Source organism: Primulina tabacum, chromosome 7 (genome assembly GCF_025594145.1).
Source record: "Primulina tabacum isolate GXHZ01 chromosome 7, ASM2559414v2, whole genome shotgun sequence".
NCBI lineage: Eukaryota > Viridiplantae > Streptophyta > Magnoliopsida > Lamiales > Gesneriaceae > Primulina > Primulina tabacum.
Genome location: NC_134556.1, coordinates 2,208,779 through 2,221,947, shown reverse-complemented (window position 1 = coordinate 2,221,947; position 13,169 = coordinate 2,208,779). Strand labels below are relative to the sequence as shown.

At 39.3% G+C, this 13,169-nt stretch overlaps 2 protein-coding genes across 2 annotated transcripts; both read right to left on the bottom strand.

Annotated features, from left to right (window-relative positions):
- Positions 1-2,515: 2,515 nt before the first annotated feature.
- On the bottom strand, positions 2,516-3,082 carry LOC142552388 (uncharacterized). Its single transcript, XM_075662163.1, has 2 exons — positions 2,798-3,082; positions 2,516-2,575 (listed from the first exon to the last, which is right to left on the bottom strand). Exons 1-2 carry the CDS (start codon positions 3,080-3,082, stop codon positions 2,516-2,518), a joined length of 345 nt encoding a protein of 114 aa, XP_075518278.1.
- Positions 3,083-3,091: 9 nt separating this feature from the next.
- Positions 3,092-5,376, bottom strand: LOC142552387 (uncharacterized). The gene is made up of 7 exons (XM_075662162.1): positions 5,166-5,376; positions 4,895-5,030; positions 4,513-4,774; positions 4,047-4,160; positions 3,786-3,938; positions 3,483-3,625; positions 3,092-3,398 (listed from the first exon to the last, which is right to left on the bottom strand). The coding sequence occupies exons 1-7, from the start codon at positions 5,374-5,376 to the stop codon at positions 3,092-3,094; spliced, it is 1,326 nt and encodes a 441-aa protein (XP_075518277.1).
- Between the last annotated feature and the right edge of the window lie 7,793 nt (positions 5,377-13,169).

The window sequence follows — 13,169 nt, the reverse complement described above, 5'->3', positions numbered from 1 at the left end:
TTGAGTTATATATTGATACAGTGTATTCGATATTGTTATGGCCAGATTGATTTGACAGGCAGTGAGTTCGAGACTTCGACAGAGTCAGATCGACAGAACGAAACGAAATGTATAAATCAATGTTGATTTGGGATTGCACAACTCGAGTTAGATTTGACTTGAATTTCCCAAAATCACATACTGAATGATTATTGCATTAATATTTGCAATTCTTGATATTGATATGCTTAGTCTATTGATCTATAAGAAAGCATGAGTTAGAGTTGGGCATATCCGCCTAGTCTTTGGCAGAATCGCCCTGCCAAGTCACTGGACTTTTGGATATATATCGATATACTGAGGAGAAGACCGACTCCTATTGCAGATCTTCGATATAGACAGCCAAAGTCTGGGACTAAGAACGTACCACCATCTAGCTGCGGTAAAGTAGATGGGAGAATGTTTTGTTCTTATTCAGATCGGGATCCCTAGATTAGGAAAAAGTCGAGTCAGAGATTGTGAGTCAGAGTTTGATTGATAGTTTTATATCGATTCATGTCTTCCAGATTTGATATTTGTTATTGATATTTGTTTCATGCTTTTATATCTGCCTATATGATTGCATGTATACATGATTTATACTGGGAATGTATTTCTCACCAGAGTAATCCGGCTGTTGTCTTGTTTGTATGTGTGCATGACAACAGGTGGGAGAGGATCAGGGTCAAGATGAGGACGAGAGAGGACTAGTTTAGCGTGGAGATTCAGACCCAGAAGTAGATCTGTTTCATCACCGGACATGTAGTGAATGAACAGTAGTTATTATGATTTACTTGTACAGGACTTGTACTTAGATCTGGATACTCATCTTGTAAATGAAATAAGATTTATTTCATATGTTTCCGCTCTTATATTTAAAAAAAAAAAATTTAGACCCAGATTAATTAAATGATCCTAATAATAATTAAGAAGATGGATTAGGTTTGGGTCCCCACAGTCTTTGTCTCCGATCCCTCTGGAGTCTAGCAACCAGTAAAATGTCGCCTTTTGTATGCAATACAGGCTCGCTATCATCCCATAGAACCCCTGCTAACCGACATAGATCCGTAATGGTAGAAGAGTGGGGCATGCTAACAGTGGAAGTGCCCCGAGAAGCCTGTAACATCGAAGTCATAATCACTCGGCCCGCATATACTGTCCTGCCGGTGATGATACAATAAACCAAGGCTGCCTTCGCTTTTGTCACATTAGATACATGCCCTGATGGCATCAATCGCGAGGCTACAAAGTGATACCAGTTGTATGCCTCCCTCTGCATGGACGTCGCAGGGAATGTGACCGGGACTCGTTGATTATTTAGTTTCCAAACCGTGCCCGGTTCACATAGTGTGGTAATGATCGTCTCATAGGGTAGGCCTCTCGCATGATTGTCATGTACTCATTATCATCGTAATCTGGCATTGAGTACAACGAATTGATTGTTTTGCTATCGAAGGCAACCATCCGCCCCCGAACCTTCATGTGATAATTTTCGTGTTTGACCTTTAGATTAGCATAAAATTCCTACACAATGGAGATCACAGCGTTTGCCGAGTGTTTCACAAACTCATCCCAATGTTTATGCCTAGCAAAAATCAATGTCCTGCAATCCGGGATGCTCTGATCCATCCCTCTTTCCCGCTGCATGCTTTTATCTTGTAATTTAGAGTAGTTTTCAGCAACGGCATTCCAGAATCGTCGTCTATCAAAACTAGCTGTAGACGACTCGCCATCCCTAGACTGAACCAGCTTGCTCTTCTTCTTTGGAGCTATGTGACAATTCAATACTACCCGTGGCTCAACAACAATTTCCAACAACAACGTCTCTCCCAATAATATTTCAACAATGCAACACTCACGATATCAACACAATCAATCAATTAACGATCCCTTCTAACATGCAATTCTTCGAATCCAACAATTTACAACAACAAACTCACTGAAACAATTAATCGAACAATTTGTGTACGTAATTCAAAACTCAATTCCTTCGGATTTCAAGCATTAAAATCAAGAATCACTACACCAAAGATTGTTACCTTATGGTCGTTTAACCAAGATATGCTTCAATCCATCCGGGTGTCGGCTCGTTGAAGAATTCTCTTGGAGATTGTTGAGCCAAAGAGGCGCGAGGAGTGAGAAACTTTTGGTAAATTTGGGTTGAGGTTGATTTGTGTGGTGTAATGTTGTGTTTTGATGGAAAGATTGTGGAGGATTTATGGTGAGGGACAAAAATTTGGTGGTGGAGGAGAGTAGAGGTCGCGGCGCTGGGTTCTTTGTTTTCTAAAACTAACCCTCGGATCCCTCTTTTTTTATATATATCACAAACTAGCACCGCGGAGCTGAACTCTCGGCCTTCTAGCGCTGCAGCGCTGAATGTGTAGCGCCGCGGCACTTAACTTTCGCATATTAGCGCTGCGGCGCTTCCTTATTAGCGCCTAGGCGCTTTTTTCTCAGCACCTTAGCGTTGCGGCGCTTATAGTATAGCGCCTAGGCGCTATTCTTGCGCAAATTTTGTCCAAATTGAGTCCTTTCCACGTCTCGTTTCAACTTGTACCTACATAAGAACACATAAATCAGTGTCTAATCTTCACATGCCAATTTAAATAAAATAAGACAACATAAAAGAAATTATACTATTGAAAATAGTATAACTAAAGCAGGGAAAAAAACTGGTTGGGTTGCCTCCCAACAAGCGCTAGGTTTAACGTCGTCAGCCCGACTGTCTCCAGTTTGCTCAGTTCGGTTTGCTCAACCCAATGATGTTGATATTCCTTACTTCAGTCCCATAGTAAGGCTTAATCCGCTGTCCATTCACCTTGAAAGTTCTTCCATCATTGCACCTTAACTCGATAGCCCCATGAGGATACACTGTTTCAACAACAAATGGCCCTGACCAACACGACTTCAGCTTACCAGGAAACAACTTCAGACGAGAATTGCATAATAGTACTTGTTGTCCCGGTTTGAGCTCCCTTCGTACAATGATTTTGTCATGCCACTTCTTAGTCTGCTCTTTGTAGATCTTTGCATTCTCATATGCGTCATTTCGGAATTCCTCCATTTCATTTAGCTACAATTTTCTGACATCGCCAGATGATTTCAAGTCAAAGTTCAACTTCTTAACTGCCCAGAATGCTCGGTGCTCCAATTCCAGCGGCCAGTGACATGCTTTCCCAAATACGAGCCTATAGGGAGACATCCCAATAAGTGTTTTGAATGCGGTTCGATATGCCCATATTGCATTATCCAACTTGAGTGCCCAATCCTTCCGGTTAATGTTGAGTGTCTTCTCCAATATTTGTTTAATTTGTCGGTTGGAGATTTCAGCTTGTCCATTCGATTGAGGGTGATACGCTAGTGCCACTTTATGCTTCACACTGTATTTAGCCAAAAGTGAATTGAAAATTTTATTGCAAAAATGCGTACCTTCATCACTTATGATGGCTCTTGGTGTTCCGAACCTGGTGAAGATGTTCTTATGCACAAATTTAGCTACAACACGAGCGTCATTAGTGTTGGTGGCGATTGCTTCCACCCATTTCAAAATATAATCCACAGCTAATATAAGAATTACAAAAAGAAGGGGGAAAGGGTCCCATGAAATCTATGCCTCAAACGTCAAAAAGTTCCACTTCCAAAATATTCGTCAGTGGTAGTTCGTGATGCCAAGAGATGTTTCCTAACATCTGGCGTCTATCACATGATTTTACTAAGGTATAACTTTCTTTAAACATACTAGGCCAATAGAAACCAGATTGCAATACCTTAGCTGGTGCTCGTGTTGCTCCAAAATGTCCACCATAAGGTAACGAATGACATTGTTCCAGTTTTTGGTGTGCTTCGACACCATCCACGCATCTCCTAATAACTTGATCAGCACATCTCTTATACACAAATGGATCATCCCACAAGAAGAACTTGACATCATGGAAAAAAAAATTCTGATGATGGCTCAAATCTGGAGGAAGGGTACCACAAGACAAAAAATTTGCAATATCAGCAAACCAAAGAAGTACAGAGTTCACCTCAAAGAGTTGCTCATCCGGAAATGTTTCTTGTATAGCACCCTCTTCTTTCTTCTCCTCTAGCTCAAGTCTCGACAAGTGGTCAGCCACTTGATTTTCACATCCTTTCCTATCCTTCACTTAAAAGTAAAACTCTTGGAGCAATAAAATCCACCTTATCAAGCGTGGTTTTTCATCCTTCTTGGCCAATAGATATCGAATAGCTGCATGGTCAGTGAAAACAATTACCTTTGTGCCAACCAAGTAGGGTCTAAACTTGTAAATGCAAACACTACTACAAGCATCTCTTTCTCAGTTGTAGTGTAATTTTATTGGGCAGCATCCATGGTTCGACTTGCGTAGTAGATTGATCTAAAAATTTATCACGCCTTTGGCCCAACACCATACCCACTGCATAATCACTCGCATCGCACATCAACTCGAAGGGCTCCTTTCAATCTGGCACTATCATGATTGGTGTTGTCACCAATGCCATCTTGATCTTCTCAAACGCCTGCAGACAAGCATCATCAAAAATAAAAGTGGATTCTTTTACGAGCAAATTACATAAAGGTTTAGTAATATTAGAAAAATCTTTGATAAATCTACGATAAAACCTGACATGTCCTAAGAAACTCCTAATCCCTTTGATATGCTTTGGTGGTGGAAGCTTTTCAATTGCAACCACTTTGGCTCTGTCTAATTCTAATCTCTTAGAAGATACTTTATGTCCAAGAACAATACCCTCTCTGCAAAATGAGGGAAAGGTTATGTAAACAAGATCAAATGAAGAGCCAAATACCGAGAAATCATCCAAGAAGACTTCCATGATGTCTTCCACCATGTCTGCAAATATGGCCATCATACACCTCTGAAAAGTAGAAGGTGTATTGCATAGCCCAAAAGGCAGTTTCCTAAAAGCTAACGTGCCATAGGGACATGTGAAAGTGGTCTTCTCCTGGTCTTCTGGCGCTATAGCAATCTGGTTATAACTTGAATAACCATCTAAATAATAATAATGACAATAACAAGCAAGTCTATCAAGCATTTGATCAATAAAAGGTAATGGAAAATGATCTTTACGTGTGGCATTATTCAATTTTCTATAATCAATACATACTCGTTATCCAGTCACAGTACGAGTAGATATTAGTTCATCATTGTCATTCTTTATCACAGTCATTCCACCCTTTTTAGGCACTACTTGCACTGGAGACACCCAACTACTGTCAGAAATAGCATAAATTACTTCAGCATTTAACAATTTCAATACCTCATTTTTCACAACTTCTTTCATCGCTTGATTCAGCCTCCTCTGATGATCCACATACGGAGTATACGACTCCTCCATCAAAATCCTATGCATGCATCTGGTTGGACTAATCCCCTTGATATCAGAAATCGACCATCCAAATGCAGTTTTAAATTTCCTCAATATTCTCAATAATTTATCTTTTTCATCACAAGTAAGAGAGGAAGAGATGATTACAGGATATGTCGACTTTTCACCTAAAAATGCATAGGAAAGGTGGCTTGGCAGTTCCTTCAAATCAGGGGAAGGAGTTATTACCTTTGTTTGCTCATGTACCTCCAATTCCTCAAGCGGTGCATCCGTTTTTCTCTCTCTCTTTGTGAAACGTCTGCTTATTCTTTTTCTTAAAATGTACTAGAAATTTTTTTTAAAAAACCTCACATAGCATTCGGCCAAATCATAAAATATTTTGGAACCATTTTAAAAGTAAAACAACCAACTTCTTTACCAAATCCAAAAATAATATTTGAAAAGTATAGCTCATAATATAACCTCTCCAAAACCACTCATAATTAAATTGTCGTAAAAAAATATCTTTAACAACACTTAAAATCATAAATCATAACTAGGGCGGAAAACTAGCGTCGGTCCTCGGGTTATGTGCACCTTCAGTCCAGTCAGATCAACCATCAAGACCTCCAAAAACATTAACATCAAAATCACCTTCATCAATCATACCTAGTGAGTCTAAAGACTCAACACGTCATATTTTTGATAACGAGTAATACGTAATACAGTTAACATATAACAGTGAAAAATACTTGTACTTAAAATATCATTTTCATGAAGATGCATAAACCTAAACTTAAACATTTTCGTAAACATTTTCATGATGCATAAAACATTTTCATAAAAACATAAACATACTCATATTCATATTCGTATTCCTATTCATATGCATATCCATATTCGTATCCATATTCATATTCGTATTCATATTCATGTTCGTGTTTGTTGAATTCAGATCGTGATTGTGACTCATATTCTTGATCGTATTGGGCGATGGATCCATCTAAAGAAAACCACAGTACTGGGCGGCGGGGACACCAGTGACACTCTCACTCGTCAACTGGGCCTTGGCCAACATATTAACATATTCGTATTCGTATCACGTATTCGTATTCGTATCCGTATCCAAGAAAACACGATCGTCGGGCTCTCACTGGGACTATAACCCTCACGATATTTCTAACATGTAGTAGTCACAATCTCTTCACGTCCTTCAACATGTTATCATCACTTAATAAAAATCATGCATATAACATTTTTTATTTTAAACCAAGCATGCAACATGTCTTTTAACGTTATCATTTCATCATAAAAATCCACAGACATTTAAAATGAACATTTTAACATTTTAAATCTTAAACATTTAAAATAAACATTTTGTTATAAAAATCCATAAACATATAAATTAATCATTTTAACATGTAAACATTCATAAACCTTAAAAATAATCATATTAGCATATAAAACAGCATTCGGGACACTTCCATGACGTTTACTAATTTCTAGGTGTAAAATGACCGTTTTACCCCTGGACGTATAATTTCCCGTTTTTGACTTTTTCTTAATTTCATTGACTCTTACATGTCCCAAATAATTATTTAAGCCTACTTGAATTTTTTCATATTTTTATTTACCTTAATTCGATGACTTTTAAATTAATCTTTAAATATGACGTATTAATGCGTTTTAATCCCGAATTAAACCAAAACGTAATATAAAATACCCAAATTAAAATCTTAAACTCATAATAATTATTTAATCTTATACCTAATTTTTCATAATTTTATAAAGCCTAAAACTAGGCGTTTCAATTAACTCGTTAATTAGCGTTTTGTGCGGCGATTAAATCCCGAATAAATCCAAAACTCGTTATTTTGATCCCAAAATTTAAACATAATATTTTTAATATTTATTCTACCCTTCCAAGTCATGAGCCACCACCGTGGACCCATGGATTCGATTTTAGCTTTATTATTTTTGTTTTTGACACCTTATCGAACACACCGAGCCATCTCCTAATTTACCCGAGCCACGCCCAAGCCACCTGGAGCCAAAACCTAGCCAACCCACCTAGGGACACTCCTGACCAAGCCCAGACCAGATACCATTCCTGGCCCGCTCAAAAGCCTCCTGGAATTTGCCCCAAAATCATGCACGTGAGTGTGTGAGTCTCCCATGAACAATAGGACTCCTACCTAGTCTAGGACTCTTCCAGCCCTCAGCCATCGAGCCCACCTGACCCTAGACATCCCTGGACCATGCCCAGACTCGACCAAGACCAGCCCACTCCCTAGAACCCCGCAGCGAAGCCCCTGAACCAGAAGCACAACCCTGCGCGTTCACTTGCTGTCATGCGCAACCTCACATCCCTTCGAGCCCCAGCGCACCCAACTCGCACCAGCCCCTGCCCAGACCATCTTTCACCCTCTTAGGACCCTAAGAACCTAGCCCAGCCCAGCCTAGATCCCCATGGCCGAGCCACTTCTTCCCTAACCAAACTGTCAACCTGCGCTGCTCAACAGCCCATTCAGGACTCCTCCCAGCCCCTGATTTTCGAGTCCTAGCATGGCTAGGACTCTTCTCTGACTCAGACCATGACCCAGCCCTGACCCCAGACGAAACATGCAAGGCCTAGCCTCTTATTCCAAAAAAAACCGAGCCCTCAAAACTCACCACCACAAGTTTCGGTTCCTGCTTGTTAAATTCATGTTTGTGCAACGTTTAGGTTGTGTTTTATGAACCTAAAGCTTCGTGTAAACATCCTTGATTATACTCCTAACATGGCAGCCCTTTTACTGTTAGAGTAGGTGCCCGTCGAGCTAAGTGTTGGCCAAGGGTTCAAGATTAAACACTATGTATAAACAGTCTTTATTTTAATAATATTTGAATTTATCGTTTTGGCACTTCTTTATCTGTATACCCATGCTAGTTGCATAGATAAAGCCCTTGAATATACAAATAGTAGAAAGAATATGAGATGCTCATATGATGAGTATCATGAAACTCATATTTTTAATATTGTATATTCTAAACAGTTCCTAGTCGATTCAGCCACCACTAAGAAGGATATCGGCCGCTCGAGTTCGAGACTAGTATCTGCGATGTGAGTACCATGTTTCATTGGTAGGGGACATTGTGATGTCCGAACATGCAAATAGGTGCTCCTTGTAGAGTGCACTGAACAACCCTCCATAAAAGGACTTTCCAAGTGGTTCTCACTTATCGAGTGGAAAAGTCCTAGTTTATGGTTGTACACCATTAGTCCTTATGACCCGGGACAACATTGAGACTCTATGTGCTAGAATTACACTTTGACTTGTTTACCGACTCTCATGGGGTCATCAGGTGGCAAGGTTGGGTGTTCTGTCGAAACATATAGGAGTCGATGCATTGTAGTCGGGGATTCACCGTTTACCTATGGGTATGGATATCCTATGTGTTTTCATGTATATGTAGTTTGAAATCTCTGATCAGAGTATGGTGGTAATTATGAAAGGGGTTTCATAGATTACACCATCGATGCAACTATGACATGACACATAGTATCGATTCATTGACAACTCTCGATAAACCAATGGTTGTCGAATCGATCGGGATATATGAGTTGAAGGGACCGTACTGTACGCTAACCATAATTGAATGGTTCTTGCAGGCACTATCATTTGATACCTAGGGAATCATGTAAGCGATGCTGCTAGGCGTTTAACATGATTGGTTGGGTACTATCAGACTTAAGTTCTGACGTTCTTGTTATCAAGGAGTTGATAAGTAAGAATGGAGCAATTTGGGTATGCTCATATAAGGACATGTTTAGTCCGAATCACATGGAGATGTGAACCCACGGTAGTTGTATCAATGAACCATTGAGGGCCTCACAAGTACTAGCTTTCTAGATCCCGTTGAGAAGTAAAATAGTTCAATGTGTTGAACGGCTTATAAATGAGTTTATAAGCGTAGAGAAAAATAGAAGTATGACTTCTATGAGAGAAATGTAACTTTTAATTTATGAATGTGTTCCTAAATTAAAAGTAGGCCAAGTGAGTAATGTATTTGAAAATTGTGATTTTCATAAACATTATTATGGACTAAATTAAATTAATTCAAGTGTTGAATTAATTTAACACTAGTGGGCCTAGTAGAGTCCAAATAATTAAATTAATTCAAGTGTTGAATTAATTAAATTACATTGGGCCTTGTAGAGCCCAATTAGAAATAATTTTTAAACTAGTGGGCTTGGGTAAAATCAAGTAAACTTTAAATGGGCTCAAATATGTTTGGGACATTTAAATAAAAGTCCATGGGCCTTGTAATTGTTACAAGCCCAAATGAGAATGCATGCTTGGGAGGTGAAAGGTTGTGGATTACTTTTGATTAAAAAAATTGCATGGCATGCTAAAAGTTGGTCTCCACCTTTTTCCACACCAAAGACAAGTCTGCCCCATCTCATTATTATGTGTTGGCCGAAATTTTTGAAGGGATCTCTCTCAAAAAATTTTCTCTCCTCTTGTGTTCTTCAATAGTTGGAGAAACAAGACACTTTTCTTTGAAAAAGCCTTACATTTTCTAGTGCAAGTGTGAGGTGGATCTACAAAGTTGGTGGTGGGCCTAATTCTTGAAGGAAAGGAGGAGAGCTTGTAGATTGCCATCCACTCAAGAGCTTTGTTGTTTGAAAACAAAGTTGGAGCCATCATCAATCTCAAGAGGTTGATAGGTAACGATTTTTCTCAAAACACCCTATGTATGATTTTTGGTGTTTGTTGTATTTGCTACACAAAATAATATGAGGTGGCCGAAATTTCCTAGAAAAATTTCGATTTTTTTAACTTCCGTTGTGCTTCCGGTCACCGTAACCGATCCCCTTTCAAGTGGTATCCGAGCTATGGTTACGATTTTGTGTAGCATTTAAAAGATATTATATTGAGATCGATTTCTAACCGCATGAGAAATATTCTTGCAACAAAACCGAGGCTGAATTTTGGGGATGCTTCGGGCAGCTCGGGCTGCCCGAGGGGCTGCCCATTTCGGGCAGCAAGGGCAGCCCGAGGGGCTGCCCGAACAGCCCCAACTTTAAAATAAAAAAAAAATATTTTGTTGCCGGAATCCGACGACGGAGCTCTTGCGACGGCGATGACGACTAGAGTTTCCAAAAGTGTTTTGAATTATCAAAGTGTCATGGGCCTTGATGTTGTTGGGCCATTAGATGGTTAACATATTTGTGAATTTTAAATGGGCCAAAATGTTTTTGGTGAAAAATAAGTTTTTGGGCCCTTAAGTTTAAAATTACAAAAGTTGCAAATATTTTCTCATGAAATAAATATTTTAAGTTGGACTTTAAATATTTATAGTAAATGGTGATTTACAAGAAATTCGGTTATAAATAAATTAATTTGAAAGTAGACAAAGGTGTTTGTATACTTGGTGAATTTTGTTTATAATCGTGGCGGTTAGTGATTGGATCAAGATATATAATATTGGATCAATTAATTATTGTGATAATTAATTGATGGTGTATGATATGTGATATTATGCATGAAGGATGATCAAAAGTCCAAGCCCAATTTGCTAGGTGTATGCTAGGATATTTTGTGTTGAATGATTGTAATAATTATCAATTTATAAAGTGGACTTGGTTTATGGCCCGTTCCCACCCCCCATGAGATGTATCCCTATTTGCCATGGATATTTATTTGTAAATATTAGTATAGTGGATGAACAAGATTGGAAGATGGTGGCCAAGATGATTATGAAGATCGAAGACATGTCAATATTGGAAGCTAATGTAATAGTTGCATTTGCATCCCTTGCATTTCCCTAGGATTGGACCTAGGCCCGTGTTTAGCTCACACGGGCCATTAGTATTGGGGCGATTGATCATCCTTGTTTGTTTACTGTTTATAATATATGTATGATATGTTTTAAATAATGAGTATGTGCGTTATTATTATGATAATAACAAAGTTGCATGAATTCGGCAAACATACGATCAAACATGGCGAGCTTTTAAATAAAATTAATGATGAGACCTTTCAAAATTAAAAACCCTCATTTTGAATAAGATTCAAAATTAATATCAACCCCGAAAAGGGAAATTATAAATTTGTTTATAATTTCCTTGTCTTCCATCGACAATGGGTGCATGATGAACGCTACCCGTACTCGGGGCTCGGCTCATATTATTGGGGGAGCTCTGGGTGCCGGAAAGCTGTGACATCCATTGACATGGTGATGTGAACTACGTGGAACTCCTATGATTTCGGCTCATATTATTGAGGGAACTCATGGCGACCGTCCATTAAGGTTCAACGTCGATGGGTAAGGCTTGACACGTAAAGATGAACGACGTCATATTATTGGGTCCTAATCAAACGTGAGACAAAAGTTTACGTAGAGGGTTGCATTGTGATGCAATTGGAAACTACCTTTTAGGAATTATGATTGGCTGATATTATTCGGGATCATGATTCGCTAATTGGACCTTACGTACCTACTTAGGAAAGGAGTTTCCCGTTTTCACTAGAGGGTAATGAAAATGTCAAAACAGTGGAAGCGAAAAATTATAAAGTTAAAGTCCAAACTTTATATCTTATTAAATATTTTAAAATAGTCATTAACATTTATCTGTTTTACTTTTCAGTACAAAAATTTGACAATTTCTTCAATTCGCAATCCGCTTTCTGCCATACTCGAAAAACATGTGTTAACCGGACCTAACTATCTCACTTGGCTAAGAAATCTGAAAATCATCCTAAACTCGGAAAAGATTGCGTATACACTGACTGAGTCGCCCCCTGCTGAGGCTCCGAGTAGCTGCACTCCTGAGGAATTGCAGACCTACAAGGATTGGTGTGACCATGACTTGAAGGCTAGGTGTTATATGCAGGCTTCTATGAACGATGAGCTGCAGAGGCGTTTTGAGGATGCAAAGAATGCTGCTGACATTCATTTGCACCTCAAGGAGCTCTTTGGTGAGCAGACTCGGCCTCTTAGGCATGCTACTGTCTAGGAGCTGATCACTATGCGCATGCGAGATGGGGCCTCGGTCCATGAGTATGGCTTGAAGATGATTGGGATCTTGGACAAGCTCGTTGGCATGGATCTGATTTTGCCTTCGGAGTTGACCACCGACGTGTTGCTCTTATCGCTGCCTAGCTCATTTGATCCTTTTGTGGTGAACTTCAATATGAACAAAATGGAGCCGACCCTTGAGGAGTTGGTGAACATGCTTGTGACTTTTGATTCCACCATCAAGAAAGAGAAGCCGATTCTTTTTGTGGGCTCTTCATCTGGTACGAAGACCGGTCCACCTGGGAAGGGAAAGAAGCGTTCTTTTCAACGTCCCAAGAAGAACGCGCCCTTGAAGAGGCAGACTCCGGGTCCCGTAGTGGCAGCCACACCAGTGAAGGCTGATAAGACTGTTGACATCTGTCATCACTGCAAGAAGCTTGGACATTGGAGGCGCAATTGCAGGGAAAATCTGGCCCAGAAGAGTTCTGGAAACGGTATGTTCTATATCGAAGTAAACATTTCAATTTACTCTACTTCTTGGGTATTGGATACCGGCTGTGGCTCACATCTCTGTAATGATTTGCAGGTGATGGGAAGAAGTAGGAGGCTCAGGGAAGGTGAGACCTTCTTGAGGATGGGCAATGGGGCAAGTGTTGCTGCCAAAGCTGTTGGAGATGTTTCTTTAATTTTGAACAATGATTTTAAGTTGTTGTTAAGAGATGTTTTGTTTGTACCAGACTTGATGAAAAACATTATTTTCATTTCTATGTTAGACAAAGATGGATTTTCTTGTTTATTTAGCAAAGGTGTTTGCAATA